Source organism: Tachypleus tridentatus, chromosome 1, assembly GCF_004210375.1.
Source record: "Tachypleus tridentatus isolate NWPU-2018 chromosome 1, ASM421037v1, whole genome shotgun sequence".
In the NCBI taxonomy this organism is placed as follows: domain Eukaryota; kingdom Metazoa; phylum Arthropoda; class Merostomata; order Xiphosura; family Limulidae; genus Tachypleus; species Tachypleus tridentatus.
In genome coordinates this window covers 127058472-127084834 of record NC_134825.1, presented here as the reverse complement: position 1 = coordinate 127084834, position 26363 = coordinate 127058472, and the positions used below count along the sequence as shown (strand labels likewise).

At 32.1% G+C, this 26363-nt stretch overlaps 1 protein-coding gene across 7 annotated transcripts in view; it reads right to left on the bottom strand.

Moving 5' to 3' along the window:
* Nucleotides 1-3324: 3324 nt before the first annotated feature.
* LOC143223007 (putative ATP-dependent RNA helicase Pl10) overlaps nt 3325-26363 on the bottom strand; it is a 67502-nt gene continuing 44463 nt past the window's right edge. For 6 of the 7 annotated variants that reach the window (XM_076450375.1, XM_076450391.1, XM_076450402.1 and 3 more), the window contains 7 exons: nt 24138-24397; nt 21257-21401; nt 16841-17006; nt 16038-16219; nt 14303-14420; nt 13778-13949; nt 5280-9505 (listed from right to left, as the gene is read on the bottom strand). In XM_076450375.1, the coding sequence (XP_076306490.1) occupies nt 9301-9505; nt 13778-13949; nt 14303-14420; nt 16038-16219; nt 16841-17006; nt 21257-21401; nt 24138-24397 (1248 nt within the window). In that variant the 3' untranslated portion in view covers nt 5280-9300. Of the gene's footprint in view, nt 9506-13777; nt 13950-14302; nt 14421-16037; nt 16220-16840; nt 17007-21256; nt 21402-24137; nt 24398-26363 lie in introns of all 7 variants that reach the window. The other variant, XM_076450370.1, reaches the window with a different exon arrangement.

Below are 26363 nucleotides of genomic sequence, written 5' to 3'. Positions count from 1 at the left end.
TTTTTATAACAGGGTGGTTGGTCTTTAAAATGGTTCGTCTTCAGATGTTGTGTGGGCAATATATTTGAGTTTTAGAGCTTTATAACTATATGAACGATAAAGGCTGATTTCAACATATTTTCTTTAAATTATATATTTGATAGTTTAGTTTACAGTATGGAAGTCAATTTAGACCGCAAAGTCTCTTGTTGTCCCTAAACGATATGTTTAAACTCCTTACTGGCAATATTCATTATCCACAACCCTTTTCTCTTACTGCTATTGCTAGATTTGCTTGGAGACAATTTGATTAGGGCAGAGATCTGGGATGATGTATTCTGCTCATGGCATTACTCTTTGCTGCTGTTTTCTAGTGTTTTGTTGGCTCTCAGGAGAAATATTAGTTATTTCTAAATACAAACAATGACCACCAATTGTGTTGTTTTAAAATTCCCATAGCAAAGTATGCAAGAGACCTCCAAACTGTTCCCTCTTTAAAATCACATTCCAACATGGTGTTCATTTTCCTCTGTATTTAATCCTGTTTTTACATGTTCATTTATTTTGCTATATAAATTTATTATTGAGAAGCTGTACCTACAGAATTATTGAAGCACACTTGCCTTACTCATTTCATAATTGCAATGACACAAAACTAGTTTCAAGTGTAAACAAACACAAAGCCTTTAATAAAATTTAATAGGTATTACCAATTTTTACTTATAATAAATAGGAATGAAATATGTCATTGCAAGTGCAAAAGTTATATATATCACATGCCATAAGCCACCTGACCCATTACTTGATGAGTTAAAGGAGTACACAAAACTATCCTCAGTGTTAGAAAAAGTGAGAGAAACAGAAAAATTGTGCATTAGGATATATAAATGCTTCTAAGTCATTATTCAAGATGTATTACTTTATGATGTTGTTTAAAAGTACTGTAAGCTGAACTTTTGACCAGTGTTAAAAAAAAAGTAGTTTCAAATCCATAATAAAGATTCTAAACAAAAAGTAATTTTCAAAATAATTACAGACCCACTATTGATGTTTTTGACAAAAATTATTTCAAATCAAAACCATATATGTAAGAAGTTTTGTAAGAGAAACCAAATCAAACTTCAAAAAATTTTTTCTCACAACCATACTCAAGTTTTTTTCAATGGTACAAATTTAACCTTTCATTAGGAAAGAACCTTATCTTGAAATAACCAAACATCCCTCTTTTATGTGCCTCAACTAAACTAACATCCTACAGAAAGACAACACACATGCTTTCTTCACATGTAGCCAGTATCTATGGACTTCACATGAATAACTCTGATATGCAAGTTGAAAACCACTTTAATGTTTTAAGAAATAGAAAAAACATTGAGAAAAAAATGTACATTTTCTACTAAAGAGTAATAACTACTGATAGATGAAATTGAATTATAATGTCATTAAAAACCACTGTCAGACAAACAAGTATACAAACTATATTTTTATCATTAAAAAATGTCAGGTAAGAAGATATGGGAAAAATTGACAATTTATTGGGAAAAATGAGTTATTTTACACCAAATATATGGAAAGCTCAAAAATATAAAGCAATACAGGCTAATAGGAGGACTGTTCAGTGCATCACAACGTAATTTTGTACAACTGGCTGCAGTAATTGTGTTCATCACATTATATACAATTTATTGAAACAATATAAAATAATTTATAACTCCAAAAACCAGATTTTTTAATATTTTTATATTAATCTGCAAATATTTAAAAGAATGAGGGTAGAGGTGTAGATTTGATGTATCTGCATTTTCAAAAAGCATTTCACAAAGGCTTCTAGAAACAATTGTTTCTGTAAGAGCTGGATATAAGTTAACTAACTGGACAGAAGAGTGGCTGGATGGAAGAACACACAGGATTGTTACAAATGGAGTTCAGTTCAAACTGGATTAATGTCAAAAGTAGGGTACCTAAAGTCTAAGCCTCAGGACCTATGCTCTTTTTCATTTACATCAGTGACAAAGGAATAATCAATAAATTACTTAAATTTACAAATGATATTAAGGTCTTGAATGTTATATAGCTGTGACGAGGATGCTTCTAAGTTGCAAGAGGATTTAGACCACATAATGGGTTGGATAAATAAATGGGAGATGGGTTTTAATTATAATATATGCAAGAAAATGTGCATGTGTGTGCTATCAAAATTTGAATGGGAACAGCCTTAACAATATCATGAAAGATTGTTTGATTTGGTTTGTCTGAATTTTGTGTAAAACTGCACAAGGGCTATCTGTGCTAGCTGTCCTTATTTAGCTGTGTAAGACTAGAGGAAAGGCACCTAGTAATCACTACCTGTTGTCAACGCTTTTACCAATAAGTAGTGGGATTGACCATCATATAACACCCCCATGGCTGAAAGGGTGAGCATGTTTGGTGTGACAGGGATTCAAACCCATGACCCTCAGGTTATGAGTCAAGTGCCCTAACCACCTGATTATAAAACAATGGGATCTTGGTGCGACAGTCAGTCTCTAATGCCATCCAAGCAAAGTACTCTTGGTTGGGCAAATGATTTTAGGTTATATCCATAGAAATACTGAATACAAGTGTAAAAAGGTTATAATTTCATCTTCATCTCAGACAGTTTTATTTTTTGAACAGGGTGGTTGGCCTTTCTAATGGATTGCCTTCAGATGTTATAGAGGCAGTAAATTTAAACAACTTTAAGAAAAAGATTAATAAGTATATGAATTATAAGAACTGGCTTTAAAGGATTTTTTTTTTTAAAGTTAGTTTAGTTTAGAGTGTGGAACAGCCTAGATGGACCAATATGACCTATGTTGTTCCAAAACATATTGTTTTTTTTTGTTTTTTTTTAAAGAGAAGTGTTTGATGAATTTTGTACAAAGCTACATGAGAGCTATCTGTGATAGGCTTCCCAAATTTTAAAATGCTACATTAAAAGGGAAGGAAGCTAGTTCACACCACCCACCACTAACATTGGAACTATTATGATCAAACCAAATAATGAGACTTGACTGTCACATTTGTAATACATTCATGGCCTCAGACTGCAGAAAAGCTTGTTTTATGCCAGTAACAGTATGTCAACCATGGATCCTCAGATTCATAGTCAAACATGCTTTTTGTGCACAATTTTATGATAGTTAATGAATTTATTTAATATCACAATATTTAATGAGTGACACACTTCACTGATCTCAACTACAAGTATAAACACCATTTCATTCTAGCTGAACCATAACACAGATGAATGATACAGGATTTTATTGTTAGTGGTAATGACATTGGAAAGACTGTTTACTTTTAATAAATATAAACCACATCAAATTTGTTAAGTATATACTTTTTAATGGAAACTTCAAAGGGATTACACTGGTACAAATTCAAACCTCTGCCAATTTTTAACACTTCAAGGCAGAGGACAAATACAATTGAAAAAAAGTTACCATTAAATACTAAAAAAAAAATTTTTTTTTTTGCCATTCCATCTTGTTCATAAAATGCCTATGTACAAATAAAAACATTTCCTTTAGTGGAAGAGCCAACAATTATTTGGCCCATAAGTTGTTTACCTTTTGACAAGAACTAAAAAGGAAGCCATTACATCACAGGATATACTAGCAAAGTCCCATAGTTTAAATGTGAGTGAGACTTTGGTAGGATTCAAATGTCCACCATCAACCTAGTCGAGGATGTGACATAGCTAAACACCCTGAAATACATTTTACCATGAAATATTCTACATGGCACAAAATCAACATTTATTATGTTACCATGAGCAGTCTGTGAGATATTGAAAAGCTAGTATGGAATGAATGGAATCACAACTTTGTACCATATAATAAACATTTACTGTTAAAGTACATGCTACTAACGGTGGCAGCAATTCAAAACATTCTCTGGGTGGTACAAGAATGAAAACTTCTGCAGGAGGCAAATAACTATCATATATAATAATCTACCGTTTATTCATTGAACATCACCTTTGGACAACAGTAAGTTAGGTTTGGTAAAATTTCTTAATTTTTAAACTTCAAATTTAATTACATGTTCAAATGTAATTTGAATTACAATGCACATAATCATATAAGGTTTTTTTCTTTATTTTTACAACTCTTAAAGTTCTGAAAAAGGAATTTTCATTGGTAAAACTATTATTAATATGTTTGTTATTTATATTTTCACTTTTGACAGCAAAAAAAAAAAAAGACCTGTAGAATAACTCCACTTCTAAGTTAAGTTTATGAACAATTTATCACTGATAATAAATGGTCAATCCACCCATTCCATATTAGCTACAATAAATACTTGATATGTGATGGGCAATAACAAGCTTATGATTTTTCATGCAGAGACCTCCCAGTCAACCCCTCCCAACCCCACCCCCATCAACCCCATTAACTTATTGACATAAAACATTTCCCTTACAACTGATGAACTTTTTATTTAATCAGAACTTATCTGCTCCAAGCAACAGATGCAAGCTACCATGATGCACCAGAAAAATCCACAACCTTAACTGAATCATCTTAGTGTTAATGTACCTACATAGTACTAAATTTACATATGTTGGTATACTAATACAGGGTAAATGAATTTCTTGTACCAATTTTCTAAACATCGAGTGTATATCATTCTACCCTTTTTGGAAAGTGGTAGTTATTTACCATAGCAATCATAATGAGTATGAAAAACAAGCACCTCTAATTTAATTTTTAATTGCTCTATGAAATGAGGAAGACCTAGTCATGTAGAAATTTCAATTCCTAAACAGATTTTGAGAGAATTGAAAGGTTGTTAAAAAAATCGAGTTCTTACCAAAAGTAAACAAAAGCCAACACTAATAATACGAAAAAATAGCATACTAGTTTCCAATCCTAAAAGTAAAACTTTTAATTTCTCATATACAAATCTGTTATTATAGAAATTACACATATCCAATAGTAAATAGAAGTGAAATGATAATACTGAGATCGAGCACCACAGAGCATAGGAACGAGGAAATTGGTTTATATATAATATATATACACACACACACACATAGATTACAATATTTATATTATATATGCAATGATGCCTGAAGGAAAGTATAATTAGGCAATACACTGGTGTTGATGTTAAGCACCCTATAAAGTAAATTTTCTAAATAACAACTATCTTGTATTTGAATACAGAAATGAAAAAAGTTGATTTAAACAGCAACATAATTGAGCACTTTAATCACTGTTAACTAGTAAAAGTTCAGGCACACATGCATTTACATACAAAAACATACATTAATATTTTCTTTTTTTTAGAATAAGCAATTATTTGAATATATAATTAAAAATATCACTTACCTTTGTATACATTCATAATCAATCAAGATGCTTACAATTATATTACTCATTTGTTTCTTCTGTATATTATCCTGTTTTTATAAAATAACCACTAATCTTTGAAACAATCATAAACAAACAAATCCTCAAGGTCACCTTTTCAGTGCCAAAGTTTCAAACAACAGCTACTGTTTATGTACACTTTCTAAATGGTATGGGAATATTTGATTTAAGGCACTGGTTATTTTAAATGTACACACCATATGACACAACAATAATTTGCATTTTAGACATGCTCTAATATCAAAATGACACAAAAGTAAATTCTTGATGGCACTCTTAAATACTGAATTAGATAAAAATCATACAGATGCAAACAGTTCGTTGAAAATCATCAGTATGACTTGCAACATTGAGTATATTTTAGTAAATAAAGGTTCTTTAACAATAAAATATGATAAATGTGCAATGAAAGAAAAAAATGTGGCAAGCTTAATGTTTAATGTAGCATCAGGTTCTCTGAATATTAAAAATAAATGAAAAATAAAAACAAGATACTGTTAATTTGTAAATTAACAATGCTCATTAAACTACCATGCTAAAACAATACAAACTCACATTTAACACTACTAAATCAACTAAATACCAAACCTAACTTAGACTAGAAATAAATAATAAAACCAACATAGCCTAACAATTTATATTACTTAACAACTAAGCTCACAGATAAAACTATGTACTTTAGATCTATTTTTCAGTATTCAATTTGTGTCTATTATCCAAGAGTTACAAAAATCTCTAAGACTAAAGCTTGGGCAGTCAAGCATCTATTCTTCCACACAACTATAAACAAAACGTAGTAAAAACTAGTTTTTACAACTAAAGAATTGAAAACCAAGCAAGCTCAGGAACTAATGTGTATTAAATTAGAGCAGTGCTATAAACTAGATTGTTTTTATGCACAACAGCTAAGTAATTTTGTAAAATTTTATATGAACTAGCTACCTTTATAATGTTAAGAACCTACTGCTAAAAATAACTTATATGGAAAAAATTAAGTTTTAGATTTTGAAAAATTTTCACTTTTTTCTTTTTTGTTTTACGATATGTAATTGAACATTGTACTTGTACACAAACTATTATAAATACAGTTATACACATGTAGAGAAACTAAATAAATATATTAATTTTTTTTTTTGTACGGAGATTATGGAATGTGGCTACTGGTTAAAATCCATGACCACACTGAACACAGAAAACATTTAAATTAGTCACTTCATATTTAAATCACTTCAATATACTTCAGATTGAATACAAATAAAATTCAAAAATGAGCATATTATGCTAACTTACAAGAACCAAACATTTTTAACTCATAAAATACATCAGCTGATCACCTGAGGTTTGTTTGCTTACAACACAACCACACACACACACAAAGAAACAGTAAGTGAGACTACTTTTTCTCATTGGTAATATGGTCCCTCACTACAGTTTCCATTCAACTGTACAAGCATATCCTAACAAATCAAAAAATACACTAGGTAGGTCTCTGCATTACAACAGTTAACCCTGCCTTTAACTGAGCAGCCCATCACATGATGCATAATGTTATATATCATATACAGGATCTTTTTTCATAAAACTATTCAATGACAAAAAAACAAAACAAAACTGGATCTTGAGTAATTATTACTGTTAAGTCATTGCAAAAGTGTGCAGAACTATAACCTGTCAACATTATAACAGAAATGAGTATGAGAACATAGGCTTCCCCCTGCAAACTTTGACAAATTTAGCATCAACCACATACAAAATTAGCAGAACTTGTACTTATTTTATCTCAACCTAGAAGATGCATAAAAACTGCATGACTGATTTGAATTTTGGTATCCAAACCTTTAATGGTGTTGATTTTCCAGTTCTACTTGGTTAAGATGAATGGTCAAGAAATAAATCTTATGTTCATTCTTCTAGGCTTAATCTTGCTACTGAAGGTTGAGGGGGGTTAAACTCTTGGAACGGCAAAAAAATGTTTTATTTCTGAAAAAATCTAGTAATCTTCAAAACGCCCATCCAAAGACACAAAGTACAACTACCAAAGTTAACTACATAATGATACGTGATAAATACAGTTTATAAACAACTATATTCGGTCCCCTTGCTGCCTACACTGGATGTTTTAAAAGTAAACAGTTCCACACCTAAATGCTTGTTGAAAACAAGAGTAAGTTTTAAATACAATCTACATATAGTAAAAATTGGCAAAGTTGGTGAAATGACACATAAATAAAATTATGTTGCATGGGATAAAAAAAAAAGTTTCACAAAATACGACTAAAAATGCTTATCACGTTTTTTTTCCAATATAAAGCTTTTATAAGAGCAATGCAAACTTTTCTTTAGCTAGAAACAATACTGTTTGGTTTTCAGGGAAAACCCATTCTAAAATATATCAACTCTTAACACAACTGCAAATATGTAAAACAAATTAATAAATTGTTTTCATGGACGTAATTTTTAGTCTTCTTACATTTTCTAAACTCTGGATGTTAGGTTTAGACAAAACATATATTATAGCAAATTTAAATATTTACATGGACAACTGCACACATAAAACACTCGGAGCAAACAATGGAATTGTTTAGAATTCACATCAAATGTGAAAAGCTGAAATTGGACAAAAACTTTATTAATCAATAAGCTCCACTTCTCATATATACGTCAACAAATATTAAGGTTATGACAACAAAGTTTAAATTAAATGAAACACTACAGCATAGCTTAATTATGTACAAGTAAAATGAACTCAGAAAGTCAGTAAACATGATTTAATTGGAAAGCAACTATATCAAAATGCATTAGCATATGAAAAATTATTTTAAAATGTTGCTCTGAAAACTGATTACATATTTAAATTAACTATCTTCTAAGAAAAATTGAATTTAAAGCAAAGAAAAGCAAGATATGCAAAGAAAAGTAATAACAGGTTATTCATGTTCCAATATGCTTTGTGTCATTTAAATCTTTTGTATCACACACTAGTTTTGGAATGCTTCAGCATGAGTTTCCAAAACAAGAACCTGTACAACAAAAACATGCTTGCAGCAACTTATAAGATATTACAGCTTTTATTACAATCGTGCTGAATAGTATTTCACAAGATTTTAGTTGGTCATATTTTTAATATAAAACTAGCCAAAAGCTAAATTTCAGATCTCACAGGGAAGTCATTAAATATTATAAAATATGAAGATTACAAGTTGACACTTAATATTTTCTAACTGATACATTTAGGTGTGGTCACCAGTGAAACTATTTTAACTGTTTTAACGACTAAAGCCCAGGTTTAATTTTTCATAGGCTTAGTTTGTTAAAAAAACAAAACAAAAAAAAAACAGCTACTTTCTGCAGCAATGGGGACAGCAGAAAAATGTACAAGTCCTACAATTAAAGCATAATCAAAAATAGCAAAAACAAAAGTTTTAATACTGGCAACAGCAACATCTGTTGTATGATGACAAACTACTAGAGTAAAAAAACAACAGGTTCTCATTCAAACCAATCTCTTAACATGTCTCACTTCAGTTAGGCACTTTAAGAATAACCTAACATCTTTCATACTACACAAAATGTGATATTTAGTATAACCTAAAGGCAGGAAAAGCCACACAGTGAATTACAATTCTGCTACTCAGTCATTCTCACTGTGATACATTGTAGGCAATGACATAACATTATTAACAGAATTAGTGTCAATAAATAGCATACATAAATAATATACAACTGTTGATTAACCTTGAAAAAAGTTTGTGCTAAACAGTAGACTCTGAGAACCATTAGAGTCCAGGACATTCTAGTTGTATATAGAAACTGCGCTTTCCCTATTTCACAGAAACCTGTTTCAAATTTATTCTACAATGTGGTAGCTAGAAACTCCATTTCATACAATGAAACTAACATGCTGTTGCCAGAAGGAAAAAAACTAGTTTCCCCACCAATCAGTTCCAGAGCCATAATTTCCACCATAGTTTCCACGATTATATGTACTGACAAACTGGTTAGTTCCATATCCATAACTTGGAGATTGAAAACTGTTAGTCATCATGTTTCGGGCTCCACCACCTCCACGTGGGTCGCGAGTATTAAACTGTCTGAAGTCCCGACCTCCAAAGCCACCAGATCCATATCTAAAACAGCATCGGACATGTACACATTTTAGCAGAATATGCAACAATATCTTTCCTCCAATATAGTTTACATATAAAATCAATTAAATGGTTACTATAGATACTAGATTATTTTATAATGCAAATAGCAAGTTCTGAACCTTGAAAGAAATTTAAGTAAAAGATGCAGTAGCATATGAGTTTAGTTTTTCTATTACAGGCAACACAAATAAAAAGTTTTTATAATAAATTTTAGATCCTATCAACTTAAAATATGCTGAATAAAAACAGACATCAGTAAAGCTACTCACATTCATAAGGTTGTTTGGAATCCTTTATTCTACTTACTTGAGATAAAAATTTTACCTTTAAACACTTGTGTTAAGTTTCACATGTCTAAAATTAAATGTTTATGGCAAGTTAAATTATATTATTCAGTAAGAACCCTCTCTTCTATTAAGCAAAAAATAAAATTTCTTTCCTAAAAATCTTCAATGTTATTTAACTAATACAAGTGTTGGATCAAAATTGGTAGTAAAATGTGCATTTATAAATAAGTTTTTGTGGTGAAAACCAAAATAAAAATAATGAAATAAAGCTTAATGTAATAAAGATTCTTTATGTAATCAATGTCACACAGGGTTAAGTCTACCTAAATGATAAAAGCATTATTATTTATTTCAGGGTGTAAAATAGTTTCATAATCCTTACCCTGCTAAAATTTCAAGAGGGTATTAGTTTGTATTTCTAGACAAATAGGAGAAAACAAAGAATAATGAAACTGTGGCCAATGCATAGCCTAGGGAAGACAACTTCCTCTCTCTGATCCTTACAAAAACTAAATGACAAAACAGCAGCAGCATGCTCTATCCAGATGACAGGTTTGTAGTTCCTGTAAGGAGCATTTATGACTGTGACAACACTAGGCAGGACAGAGTTAGATGCAGTGTCTACAGGTTCATTCCTATAGATACTAACATGGCCAGAAATCCAGAAAAGCTGAAAACAATTAGATGATAAAGAGAAATGGGCCAGTTGTTTCTGAGTAACCAAGAGAACTGAATTTACAACTCAGTAATTTCAGGGCAATCACAGAGATAAACAAGTCAGTATATATAGTACAATGAGCCAAGAAAAATTAAATTAAGTACAACATGATAGTTAACACTAAATCTGAAGAGGGGATCCTGCAAGTAGCCACTGAGCCACATAAAATCATGACAGAATCAACAGATTCAAATCATCTGTAAAAACAGAAAGAGAAGAACAGATTGATAATGCTCTGCAAAAAGAAAATGGTACTTCTGATACTGAGCAACCAATCTCCTACACTGACTCAAAGAAAGGTCACACCTTTAGATAATGACAAACTTAAATTATTGAAATTGACAAGCTAGAATATAAAATAAGAACTTACAGATATTATATTTAGCAAGTATGAGCTTCACAACATATTGAGAGGAAAGTTACAAAAACCTTATATGAGACAGAGGTTTACAGTATACAGTGTACAAATTGTGGACCAGAAGTGCAGAGCCAAAAATCTTGACTTAAAGGGTCCAACATTTACAAGGCAGAGAGAATCCTTAACCAAATGAAAGACTCATTATCCAGCTTCAATTGAAAAATGGCATGATAGATTTTGAGAGTGGAATATCTATCCGCTCCCCAAGAAGTGGAAGAGGGAGCATGGTGTATGTTCATTGCCCTTTCACAAAGACGATTAAACGTACCACTACCACAGGTAGGTATCAAAGGGTACATCATCACATTTGATCCCAAATTATATACAATTAAGATTGTTACATTACACATTAGTTAATTTTTTAAATTTAAATTCATCAGAACAAAATTACGAAATATTGATTTCGTATGTCACATGGTATGTTGAATGCAGCTTTGGTTTAAATTTGTGATAAACATATAAATTATAGTTTCATGCAAAACAAACTTAAATTATTGAAATTGACAAGCTAGAATATAAAATAAGAACTTACAGATATTATATTTAGCAAATCAAACAAGATGGCCTTGCCAACCTCTTCTATTTTTGGAAATGTTTTTTTGTGTACATCTACTTTGTTGTACATCTTTTATAATCAAAAGCTCAGAATTTCCTCCACGTGGTTTTTCTTAGTATTTGCAAAGTGTTTTTACAGTAAAACAGTGATTGAAAAATTATATTTTGTTAAACCCAAATGTAGCTTAGTTAGTACACGTGATAAATAACAGTGAAATTCTATTGTACTGATACAGTAATTTTTTTTTCTCAAAATGCATATAAAAAAATCTAAAAAAAATGTTTTAAATATTGCACATGGGAAATATGACAAAGAAGAACAAATTAGAAGAGGTTATTTTCTGTATTTATGAACTTCTTTGTAAATAGTAGTAATAATACATAAACACATATGTGATGTATTTATAAAATACTAGTCCACTGGAACAAAGCTAAGACAGTTGCACTTTGTAAAGACTAGTTTTACACTACTAGATAAGGCAACATAAAGCTGCATGTGTCTGTAATGTTTGTCAGACACAGCTGAATGGTCAATAAAATAAAAATAAATGTGTAATGTTACAAGATTTACGTTATTTAGAATAAACATTTGTGTTTCTGCATTATAACCTATAGTTGTTCTAAAATGAAAAAAAAATGTTATTTAAATCTTTTTTTAAGGTGTTTATGAAGTCAGACAATTTGATAAAGCCTGTAGAGAGATTAAGAAGTGGATTAGATAAAGAAAATACCATACAAGATAAAGTTTTTCTGTTAAAAAAATTTGATAATTATTTCAAGATTAAAGATTTTGCACATGAAACTTGGCAACTTTCTGATGCATAAAATATTGTTAATCTGAAAATCAAAATTACTCTGCATATTGGATAATCAACATTTAAAAATAAAATAATAAAATCATTAGTTTAAGAAATCTTAAAAATTTTGGTATTTTGTGTGTGAAAACACTGTAATGGAACTTTGGAACTGGTAGTAGCAGATATGCTGGTTGTGAACTTAATCCAAGATTCCTTCTGGCTGTGACGTCTTATCCACTGAGCACGTGCACAGGCCTGTTAGAAAGCGATGCGGTTCCAGACTGTGGGATATCTACAAAAAGTATTCCAGGTCTGTTTTTGAGCCTTCTGTGCCATGTGGCAGGCAGGATTCCACCACGGACAAGGATATAGTGGAAAATGTGTTTAGGTTTTAGGAATACATTGAGCAGCTGCTTGTATAATACAGTCAATTACTGCTGACACACAGTTGTCTATTGATGGCCTATGGACGACGGCAGGATCAAGTTCTGCAAGAGTCTTGAGAATCTTCAAGATGTGGTCATTTACCTATGTACTGTTTTTTCACTATTTTATTTGGAAAATCCATAATAAAAAAAAAGAAAAAAAAAAGGAAATGTTGGTGCCCACTGACCCCACCCACCATGGAGCCCTACAAGGAGACACACTACAATGCCAAACAAGGACACTGCAGCAATGCCGAGGTTTCATGAGCACTATACCCAAACACCAGCATCAGATAAAATGTCCACACCACCTCTTGATAACATCCAATACTGGTACTTGGTTGACTCTAGCCCAAGTGGGCCAGCCAATTGACTCATGTAGGGGCTCACCCCAAGGCTGCCCATCTACAGGAATTCGAGGCGAAAGTGGTTGGACCCCTCAAAACAGTTCTAGCTTTCAGAAGATATGATTTTGTTGCTTTAGAAGTTTGGTAGAAGTGAAATAAATGCACCAACTTAAAATTTACAGTTTCTGACACTATTAACTCTAAAAATTCACAATTTTCAAATTATTTGAAATAGTAATAAGCATGTACAAAGAATCCAGACTAGAAGCTTTGTTAAAGTTGATGAGAAGTTTTATCTATGTAAGCAGGAAATTTAAACATCTCTACTCCCAAAACTAAAACTAAAAATGGGACAAATATCTAAGATAATAATTAACAGTTTGGATTACTTTATCCAAAATGAACACCCATAAAATACATGTCAAAACAACATTTCATCACTTCACTTACGGTTTTATTTTGTTGCTGATTTGAGAATAAAAATTAAATAATATTATAATACTAATTGATGCAAAAAACCACTAATTATTGGGCTGAAAATAGTTAACATGCTTTTTCTAAGTATCTTTCTCAATCTAAATTCAACACCCTTTCAGTCATAGTGTGTGTGTGTGTGTGTGTGTGTGTGTGTGTGTGTATAATGGTCTGGAAAAAGTTTTAGATATTTATTCATCTGATAAGTCGATTACAATAAAATACTTTACCTGCGAGCACCACCTCCATATCTACGTGAGTTAGAGGCTCTCTGTTCTGTCTGGACTTCTTTGGCTAATGCAGCTAGCCAGTCTGGCAACTCCTGTTTCGTTTCTGTGATAAGCTCCACTAAGTCGAGGGCCATATTTCGATTCTTTTCATTAAAAAATGAAGTTGCCAAGCCTATCAAGTGAAATTTTATGAAGAATTCATTATTCAAAATACTGTACAATGAATAATATGATCAAAAATAATGAAACTGAACCTCAATAACTGTTCTGTTTAACTTTTATAAATTAAATCTTTACATATGGTAACATTAATGATGTAACAAAATTTCATATTCAGTACTCAATACAACTTACTCTGAAGTATTTGGTTTAGGTTTCTTCGAAGTTATAAAAAACACAGATCTGTTATTACTCGATGTGACACTATACTACTGTTTAAGATTCATTACATTTACTTTTTACGACCATACTTTTCACATTGTTAAAGAATATCCTGTACTTAGCATGAGAGCTGACAAACCTTACCCAAGTTTCCTACTCTTCCAGTACGACCAATACGATGAACATATTCTTCAACATCACTTGGAAGGTCAAAGTTGATCACATGTTTCACATTAGGTATGTCTAAACCTCTAGCAGCAACCTGTATAAAAGTAGGTACTAACTGTTAATGACACAACCACAGAACCAACAAGATTTACTACTGAGCTGGCAATTATACAGCATATCTCTATTAGGTGGATAATGTAGTGTATAAACTATAAAAAAGTTGGTGAAGTGTAATTTTTGTTTTCAGTGTTATCAATATCATAACGCATAAGGTTTTTTTTTTTTTTTAATTTCAGTACTATACATTATTAATTATTATACTTTTGATTTAATCTTTCCATTATTCAGAAGAGCTAGTAAACCAGCAAACTAATCTTACAGAGATGCCAACTATTTCAAATGACTGAGCATAATGATTGTAGACAGAGCCCGTACAGATATTGTACAATCACTGGATACAGTTTTGAGTCATCCATGTATGTGGATACATCTGTGGCTGAACTGTAAACACTGTTAGTAAGTATGCTTGAAATCATTTTGTCATCTTCACAACCCAACATTTGTACAATGGCTATAATTTTGGTTCTAGCTCAGCCATATTTTTTTGCTACATCAGTCTGAGAACTGTACAAAATGCATGAATGTCACTGACCAGATATTTTGCACTATACTCTTTCCTAAATTTTTGATTCACAGTTTTAGTCCTTTTCGATTTGCCAGAAACAAGACAACCTGGTGAACAAGGCCTCTTTTTTTTTCCATCTTGTGAACGAACGCATTGGTCTTTCTATGCTGCTTAGATTGTTTGTTTTGTTTTGAATTTCGCACAAAGCTACTCGAGGGCTATCTGCACTAGCCGTCCCTAATTTAGCAGTGTAAGACTAGAGAGAAGGCAGCTTGTTATTACCACCCACCGCCAATTCTTGGGTTACCCTTTTACAAACAAATAGTGGGATTGACCGTCACATTATAAAGCCCCCACGACTGAAAGGGTGAGCATGTTTGGCGTGACTGTGATTCGAACCCGTGACCTTCGGATCACGAGTTGAACGCCTTAACACGCTTGGCCATGTCGCTTAGAAAATGAGAAATACCTACCTACGTGAGTGCTGACTGGCTGACAAGCACTGATGGCGTAACTACGGATTCTCCCACGTACCCAGTATGGAGAAAGCACCGCACTCAAACTATTGGTAGACGTTGGAGATAGAAATATTTTTCATTATTTCAAGCACAAACATGATTATCGCAAGTAGCCATTTGGACTATGCCTTTTATTTATTATCAAAGTTTATTTGTATCTCACTAGAAATTTTCTTTTCACCCCTTTCAAGCCTTGGGGGGAACAATTTATCACTTTATTGTATAGGCCTATATAATATATAATAATTTGGGAGTTGCAACAAGTCGTAATATTTGTCTGTATGAGGGTATAGTCATAATGTATATACCAAAATCGTAATGGTTGGCACCTCTGGTCTTATAACTGTCCTACTCATGTAAATGTTGAAATACAATCTGTAGTAAAACAACTTAACAATAAGTAACAGATGTTATTAAGACATATGGTGAATATAACATGGGTTATCTAGACAACTTGATGTAGTTTTGTTGATTTTGTAGATTTTTTCAGCTTACAAAACCACAGAAATAATACAGACTAAGAAACTTTGTCAATGCAGATTTTTTTTAAATGTATTCTATTACTCACAGCTGTAGCTACAAGAATAGGCGTGCGACCTGATCGAAAAGACCACAATGCATCTTCTCTCTCCCGTTGAGATCTATCACCATGAATACTTGTTACCGGGTAACCTTCTTCAGCTAGGAAGTGCTCCAGTGCATCTGCACCTTTCTTAGTTTCCACAAAGGTTAAAGTTAGAGAGTCGGGAGCTATTGAGTTTGGGAACAAAAGAAAACCACTTGAAATTAAAAAAAAAAGAAAAAAGCACATTTCTCACTTTTTTTTAAAATCAGGATAATTAAGCTCATTTATTAAAGTTGTTTACAGAATAATTCAGGTTTCAAGTGTCAAAGACATCACTGCTTTACATTTTTATTAAACAACAATTTGTTTAAAACTGAATATCTGTCACAAAATTATGGTCTTTGCTGTGGCTATTTAACAGAATGCCATAAAAGATATCTAACTTGTTTCATATTGTACCAGCACATAAATAAGTATTTGACAATATTTGGAAAGAAAAAAATTCAATTTATAAACGTGACAGTCTTTTTATATAGTCTCCAACTATCTTATAATAATAATAATAATTTTTTTTCCCATTTCATAGAATATTTTCAGTCAAAAATTGTTGAGTCAAATGGATAACTGGAAATAAGATTTCCTTTTTATATCTTATGAAAAACTAAAAATTTGAAAGTCCACAAGAATATAAATTTATTTAACAGAAAAATAAACCCATTGTGATGAGTATTAAGAAAATTCCTCGATATTTAAGCAAAAAATAAACATCCAAAAGAAATACGTGCATGTTATAAATCTTTTCTTACGTGGGTTAGCATTTTTTAATCCTGCTGCATTCAAGAGATCTAACAAGAAGGAACGTTTATCTAATTCATCCACCCACACAATTTTCTGAGTGATGTTTTCTGACGTGCTTCCAACACGACCAACAGCAAGAAAAATATAATTATCCAAAAACTTCCTGGCCAATTCCTAATGAACAAAGAGAAAACTTTTTTAAAAATAAATTTTATAAAATTCCCTTAAAGAAATAAATATTATTCTCATATACTTGTAATTTATATATTCCAATGTATACTGAAAATTAATAACATGATTATATATATGTTTTCACAATTTGATGCAAGGTTCATTTGAATACAAACTAAACCTTTAAATCTGATTTTTTCCATCCACTAGTAAAACTGTATACCAAGTTTATCCATAATTTGAACAGAGGAACTCTGGACATTCAAATTCATAAAATAACAAATTTTAGCCCTTATACTTCCAAATAGGTATATAATCAGGGTGCAATCATTTTATTTTGTACGCATGAGAACTGTACTAGCTTAACTATTTTTTTTCTTTCATTATAATAAATTATTCCTTAATGCAAAAATATCTGTTTTATCTCATAACAATAAAAAACTTTACAATCAGAAATAATCACTGTATTGTCTCAGCAAACACTATAATGTAGATTAGAAACTTATAAATACAAAAATAAATAACTGAGCATTTGAATATACATGTTATTAACTGCATGAAGAATATGATTGTAATAACACATTTTCAAAGCATTAACCTATCACTAAAAACAGAATACAAAGGCAGTCCTTATTAGTAAGTACACCTTGAGGTTTAAAGCTCTATAATCCTCACTCCATAAAATTACACAATTTTTACACTTCTGATTATGTACACATGGCTTTTTCATTAAGTCACACTGTTTAATAATGAGACACACTCTGTTTGAGTACCTTATATTAATTAATTCAAATATTACTGATTAGTATATCTTGCTTTGTTTTGAATTTCATGCACAGCTACACAAGGGGTATCTGCGCTAGCTGTCCCTAATTTAGCAGTGTAAGACTAGAGGGAAGGTAGCTAGTCATCACCACTTACCACCAACTCTTGGGCTACTCTTTTACCAACGAATAGTTGGATTGAATCCAAGTAAATATTGGATTTACAATAAAGATTGTTGCGAATGGCAGAGAAGGTTCATGAGATACAGTGCACAAACCCTGGAATGGAGAAGTGCAAAAAAGCCCCTGTGCAGAGCTGAAGCCACAGAGAGTGAACAGGATACAACATCTTCAAGGCTGATGTCTGGCAGAGCTGTAGATCAGAGACCCATGGTCCAGTTTCAATCAAATGACAGCACAACAGATCTTTTGCACAGAATGTAAGTTTACTCACCAAGAGGTGAAAGAGAGGACACAAGGAAATTTCATTACCCTTGTACACTTGATATGTAGATGCTTGATGTGTGGAATGAAAGCTTACAGTCAAATATAAGTCTTAAGAACTTTGCCTCATGGACCACACAAAGCACAACTTTACAGAGATTAAGCTTGGAATTGGGATGAATACCTCAATAGTGGCAAAAAAGCATGCACATGGTTTTAGAAAGATAAAAGGTAAAAACTGCTTACTGTTGTCCACTTCAGTAAATGATTAAGGGCAGTGTGTAGCTGCTGCTCAAAAAACTTCATGCTTGATAACTGGCACAACGTGGAAATTTTTTACAGTCCGTTTCAACAGTGGGAAAGAATGGGGAAGCATTTAATCCACATGAACTTGGAATCACCAGTCCATTAAAAATTTCTGATAAAAATGAGCAAATGGCCAAGCAATCCATATGAGTGGAAGTTTTGCAGTGCCATACCTTCATGTAGTATCTCAAGTCTTCTCAAGGTAAAAAAATATGCAGAAAGAAAATGTCACCTTAGAAAGGCTTCCCTGATTGACATTAAGTCAAATCAGGTGGTCCACTGTGAAGCATTTTTATTAGAATACACAGTAAATGGGTGAGAGAAGGTTGTTTGATTCAAGGAACCAAACAAGACAAGCATAAACCACTCTCTCCAACATCTTACAGAGACAGATTGTCAAAGCAATTGGAAGTGTGAAGGAATCTTGGGTTCCTTCCCAGCCTTAGAAAAAGGGAGAACAGAAGCCTGGTGTCAAGCATCAGGAAAAGCATTCTGCTGCCAGATCCAGTAAAAAACAACCAGCAAGAGAGGCAGGAGAGAGATGGCGCAGCATCCTGTAGTGAATATCATCAAGTCTGACCAATGTACTTCCAGATCGATGAAGAGCAAACTTAAGTTCTACCAGTGGAAAGGGGCAATTATAGTCACAGAGATGATCAGCCCAAAAGGAACAATGTGATTGCTCTGCCTGAGTCTTGATGGCTAAGAAGGTGGGGAATGAAGCAGAAGTACTAGATGTACAAAAAGAGGTTTCACCTAGTGTCTCAGCAATGCTTTGAGCATGAGCAACTTCTTGGTCAGAGAGCAAGATTGAAAGGGGAACATAAGTATACTGCTCACTGACCCTTTAAATCCAAGGTTCTTCTTGGCTTTGATGTCTTGCACGTCAAGCATGTGCACAGGCCTGGTGAAAAGTGATGTGGTTTTAAAGTGTGTAATATTTATAAAAGGCATCCCAGGTTCATTTTTAAGCCTTCTGTTCACTGTGGCAGGCGGGATTCCACCATGGACAAGGATACTGTGGAAAAAAGTGTCGAGGTTACAAGAACAGACCGAGTGGCTGCTTGGATAATGCTGTCAGTACTAGTACCACACAATTGTCTGTCAATGACTTACAGACAACAGTAGGATCAAATCCCAAAAAAGCAGTGAAAGAGGGCTAGTTGACCTGGTGTACCTCCCACCAAGAGTGGCAGGCCAGGTGGCATTGACTATGGCCAGCCTATCTCAGAATGGTAGGAAAATGATCACTGCCCCCGTGAGTCACTGTCAACCATCCAAGAAAAGCAAGAGAAAAGTGAAGGGGATCAGACAGGATCAATAACAGTAAAAGAATGACTAGGTACAGGAAAATAAGTATAAACACCAGTATTGAAGAGGGAAAGATTGTAATCTCACAGTATGCTCTATGAAGCAACCCTTACAATCAATATCAGCATCTCTCCAGAGGGGATTATATCCATTAAAGACCCCAGCATAAAAATGGGAGACAAACTGTTCAATGAGAGTATATCAAGGTCTGATTGGTCATAGGTTTCTCCAGGAGACGGGTACAGCTAACAAACAGTGATGGTACGACCCAAGTAAACATGGATGGCTATGGTCTACAAGAGTGTATTGAGTAACAATGATAGAATAGGCATGCACTAGTCAACCAGTAGTGCCGTACCTCCATGCACTTGTTCATCACATTTACGGAAAGAACAAAAGTGCAAGGGGTGTGAACCACTACAGTTGACACAATGTGGTTCAAGTTCACACTTGTAGGCATTATGGTTTTTTGCCAACACAATGTTAAAAAATGTGACTTAACCACTGGAAACACAAGATGGTTTGGAATATATGGCCATACCTTACAGTTCAGATACCCTGCCTTGAGAGTGGGAGGTGGATGTGATGATGTAACTGTCAAAATCAGAACATTGGTAGGCAGCATAATTCCATCTTTGCATGGAGATTCAGCACACTGCAAAAATGCCTTAGTTGCAGAAACCAGAGAGAACCTCCAACTTGGGAAAGTTATTTAAATTACTCTGAACTATAACTCCTCTGGAAGAATTCAATGTTGCATGGGAAGTTCAATTTGAATATATTAAGTCTTGAATTATAAAAACCATGCCTCTTTATTTAATGACATGTCAATTAAAAACAAACAATTTAAGTAAAACTGGTCACATATTTATTGTCTAGTCTTTTCGCAACATTAAAACCTAACAAAAATAATAACCATGTTATTTCCCTATACTCTTAAGTCTAATCTTGGATGCCTATTTTTGAAGTAAAGCTAATCAATGAAAATATTTCATAGCTTGAATGAACACAAATATATTTTGAGTTACTTTACCTATTATAAAACTTTTTCCAACCTATTTATACATGATTTCAACTGTTCCTTCTGTATATATTTTGTTTACATGATATAATTAATATGAATCAGCTTGTAAAAAATACAAATAATCAAGAATAGTTAAAAAGAGCCCACAATTCTTCAGCAAAAGGGAACATGCAATGGAAAGTATGGAAATTATAGCAAATACGTTCACACCTTGAAACTCTTTGTAAGAAACAACTAGATACTGTTTAAACTCATTAAACCAAACTCTTCAAATTTAACCCTTAAATAGCAGGAATGTTGTGGGTAGCAGCATCAATTGATGATGGCTGCTGTTTAAGAGTTAAATTCACCTTCATCTATGCAATTGGTACTTTCTTACCACAAAATGTAACAGCAGCATTTACCTGAACTTTTTTTGGAAATGTTGCTGAAAACATCAAAGTAAGCCTGCTCCCTGTTGGTGGCATGTTGTCCTCCAAAACAATGCGACGAATCTGTGGTTCAAAACCCATGTCCAGCATACGATCAGCTTCATCTAACACTAGGTACCTTGAATGAGAAAAAACAGTATTAATAGAGTATGCCTTTTCTATGTTATAGCCTCAAAACAGTAAGCCACTCAAGACAATAAGCTCTGCATACTCTTAATAGCACATATGAATCTAAACATGTTCTGTTCCTGAATACGTCCAATGGAAATTAAAATATGCCTGCTAAGACTGACAAAACCAGACAATATAATCACAAAAACACCTTTAACCCTTTCACAACAGGCTCGGAATAATATACAAGAATTTGTATACGTATTTGCACAAGTATTTATACCATGTAGAAATGTATGTTTACACAGTTTGGTAGGTTTTTAGTATATATTACCAGTTCTTTTGCACACATAAAATCAGATTTTTTAATGAAGTACTTTTACTACAGATTTTTGAGAAAATATCAAGTGTTTCGTCACCAGTCTGAGCGTGAAGCGATTTTATGTTATGATTAACAAAGCTGTTCTTTGTTCCAAAAATCTTGAATATTATTTGTGTAGTCTCTACATCATCCTAAATACATCTCAAACATTTTCAGTAAGACTATATTTTAACTACTATTTTCTCTACCTTTACTATGTGGGGTGTCAATTTGACCAGACTTGTAACAAAAAAGGAAATAAATATAAATTATGCTTTTTCTCATGCTAGAATGACCACAAAATATAACATGAAAATACAAATGTTTAACCTAAGTAGCTTAAGTCTCAATGTTATATTTATTAAATTGATCTTCCAGTCGTGCCTGGCTAATATTATATAAATTGCACAGATGAGGTGCACATTCACTCGTGCTATTGTATTTGATAAAATAAAACCGACTTAGCCATTACAAAGTGACACTGTCTTGGCTGTATTTTAGAGGACTAGTATTTTGTAATATGGAATAACATTTCAATTATTATAATACTATACATATATACAGATTATTACTATTTAGAAGTTACCTTAGTAACCATTTTGTGCTTCATACAGTTTTGAAGCTATAACATTCAAGCCTGTCTTCATGAACTTTTGCAATTATTAATAAACATTACACAAAAAACTATTTTTATACAGTTAAGCTTTCTTAGGATTGTCTTTCCAATGTTTTTTTTTTCTTTTTGCATGTTGACTATGCAACATGCAAAGTAATTTTGATTTGAAGAGAAAAATATTTGTATCCATCAGAAATATATATGCAGTTTCACATCCAAAATCTTTATAACCTCCAGATAATTATCAAACATTCCTTAAGGAAATAACTATCTTATTTTCAGTGATGAATCTCCATCAGGGTTCAATCAATTTAACCAATTTTGTAACAACTGCAAAAAATTAGGAAATAATTTTTTTTTTTTTGTTCTACAGTGACCTTAGATTATAACAAATGTTTAGTTTAAATCTCGTAACATTATACAATTATATAAATTTATTATTTTTATTACACTGACCTACTGGCCGTGCCTGGCTAAAATTACAGAAATTGCAATGACGTGCACTCATGTTACCATATCTAAGAGTATACAACTGGCCTTTAGGCTTTACAAAGTGACCTGTTTTGGCTGTGTTTTAGTGGACTAGCATTTCATAAACTACATTTATATTTCATAAATTTCATATATTTTAAGTTCTTAAATCATGGAACAGTAAATGAATTATAGCAAACAAATATCCCTTCTAATAATAAATTTTGTACTCGTTTGCAGTTTGCCATAGGTTGCTAAGCCTTATCAAATTTTGCATGTGGAAGAAAATTTTTTCTTTTTAGGTTTTATGTACACATTTGCATAAGCAAAAAATCATGAATTACTATATCTATACCAGAGAATTTTACTATAATTCATCTAGTTTAGTAACTAAGCTGTATTTGGGTCCAAAACAATACAAAATTTTGAACAGACTAAAGACTAATCAGCTTGAAGTCTTGTATCAAAAGAATGTTTGATTTTGTAATACATGAAAATGGCTAAGAAAGCTACTAAGGGGACATTCTAAGCTTTTAATTGATTGTTAATGTGATATAGACAGAAGTATGTATGTATAAGGAAGTGTTTACAAAAATGAAAAGAGCGAGACAAAGCCACTGTGTTTGATTCAGTTAACATGGCAATATCTCAGCAAATAGTAAAGATAAGATGTCCTTATTTTATATTCTAGCTTGTTAAAATCAGTAATTTAAGTTCCTAGTTCATATGAAACTACAGACTTTGTATCTGGACAACACACAAACATCTAATGTGAACCAGTGTTGCATTCAACATACCATATGATATACAAAATCAATATTTAGTTGGGTTTTTTTAATATTTACATTTAAATTATAATATACAATTTGATACCAAACTAATTACAATGAATTCATAAAATAGTAGTTCAATAAAATTTTGAATGTAAGTCAACAAATGAGATGACATGGCCTTTGATCTGTGCTGATAGGATTAAATGAATCCACATATAGTTCTAATACATATTACCTGGTCTTACATTTTAATACATTGGTCCTTAAGTATATATAAAAAAAATCCATTATTTTAAATACTTTGTTTTTCATATAGTAAATGTTCTTAATTTTCTGTACGTTTCAGCCATAGTGGCTAAAATTTACTATTTCTAAGCAAGTAAAAGATTTAAATGTCACAGGCATAAATTAATCATGTTTGTAAAACCAATTTACCACATTTTTTTAGTAGAAATAAGAGGTTATCATGGCATTCAGACAAAATTCTAATTTCTAATAATTATCACAGTCTTAATTACTCACTTCACAAGTTCCAAGCTAATTTTTCCCCGTTCCATCATATCCACAAGTCGTCCTGGTGTTGCTACTAATAAATGGCAGCCTCTATCTAGGTCTTTCATTTGCTGTATAGGTTCAGCTCCCCCATAGACAACACAAGGTCTTACACGTGAACGGTACGAAAACTTGGATGCTTCGTCATAAATCTGACATGCCAATTCTCTTGTTGGAGAGAGGACTAGAGCCAATGGATACTGTTTAATACGAGATGAGAACTTTTGTGGCTGTATAAAAAAAAAAAAGAAACAAGGCAGGACATTTTTTTCTCTCTTTTTTTAACAAATTAAAATTATGGAATTTAATCAAATGTTTCAGATATACTAGAATTTAAAAACAGTAAATAGGCAATATTTGGGTATAGAATTATGGTCATACAATGTTTTCTTTTCTCAATAAGAGAAAGTTTGTCAACCCAAAGATGACCTAAGAAGGTCGAAACATTGTTCTCTGCTTTATTAGTAAAAGTGTTGATACCCATACCAGCTGTTCCGAGATACATTAATATTTTTAAATTTAACCAAAACATACAGAATATAAAAAGTCTTCATACAATATTAATGATATCCTTGCTACAAAAATATATCTTGAAACCAACATCCTAAATACTTACTAGTAGTATTTCAATGTAACAAGTTTAAGTATTCCTAATTAAGAATGTTTTAAGTGTGTGCAAGCTAATGCACATGTTACCTAATTTTAACATACACAAGAATGTGAAAGTTTAAGGCCACAGAATTCACAAGTGATTTACAAAGAACATTATGCTTTCAAACAACAGTATACTACACTTGAAACTTCACAAAACAAGTAACACTACCAGCTGAATTTTTAAAGCAAAACAATTAGCTTTAGAAACTTCAAAATTTGCTTTCTAAGTAGCACTGGTGCAGTGTGATGTATAGAAATAATTAAGTCATTCTACTAATATGAAATTTATTATGTCATAATGTCACATTTAACATCCAGCATGAGAATAAGAGCTAAAAATTGCCACTGAATTACTTCGTAAAATAGATATGCATACAAATAGTTAATACTTTATTGTCAATGCATATAACAAACATGACAGCAAAATGTAGTTAATAAATCAAATTGTAATCAGTTTTTAGTTCTCAATTTTAAAATGGAGTAATTCCTCAATCTTCCCTTGTATAAGAATCATGATATTTGTTCTCTAGATGTTTCTCCTTTTTTTAATTTATCATCATTCCATGATGTATGGAACTGAAAATAAATTACTGATTATAATAAATGTATTACTACAACATAATCTAATTTTCATAACTTTCAACATTATTTGTTTATGGAGTAAAACTAGAAAAACCACACCAATTTATATTTCATCTTTTCTTTCACAAACTGCCACTAATTCTCTTTGATGTTTCATATTGTTTGCAACCAATAGAAAGACAATGTTTTAATCTATTGAATAATGTATAATGCTAAATTGTTTTCAGTACAGTGTAATGTCAATTTTGTTCTTAGTTTGAAAGTTTATTCATGGTGTTCAGATCAAACAGTTAAAATAAATTAATTCAAGTCCCCTCTTGTTTTAGTTAAAAAGACTTAAGCCACTTAGGAAAACAACTGCAGTTTTCTGTTAGAATCTTTAGTCATCCTAGAAGAAAAAAGCCATTTGTATATATATATATATTTTTTATGGCAATTACCAGGTTGGTCAAGGTGACTAAGTCAATATAGAGTTAGGGAGAAAAAAAATATTTAATCAAAAAAGTTGGATATTTACTTAGGTGCTTTTGGATTATGTATATGAAATTTTAAACTTTTCATACAAAGAAGAGTATTTTAAATTTAACACAAAAATGCTGTGAGAAAATATATGTGTTATTAATAAGCCACATCCATTTCTGGATATGCAGGACTGTTACCAAGGGTGCATTGAAAGGTCACATCATTCTGAAGAAAGAAGCCTTCAAGCAGACAGCAATTAGCTCCAAGATTTGAAGCAATGTCCCATCTGTAAAATGAAGGCTGTAGTGGTTTTGATTTTCTTGTGTGCTTAACACATTTGCTGCTGCCAGTGGCATCAATAATGCTTACCCTAGTGATATTCAAGACATACAAAGTAGTAGTTACAGTGTCCCAAATCCATGCCTTAAGGGAAGTTTGGATTTGAAATTTAACTGTCTACTACTCCCTGGTGTGTCACACAGACCATAACTCAGTCAT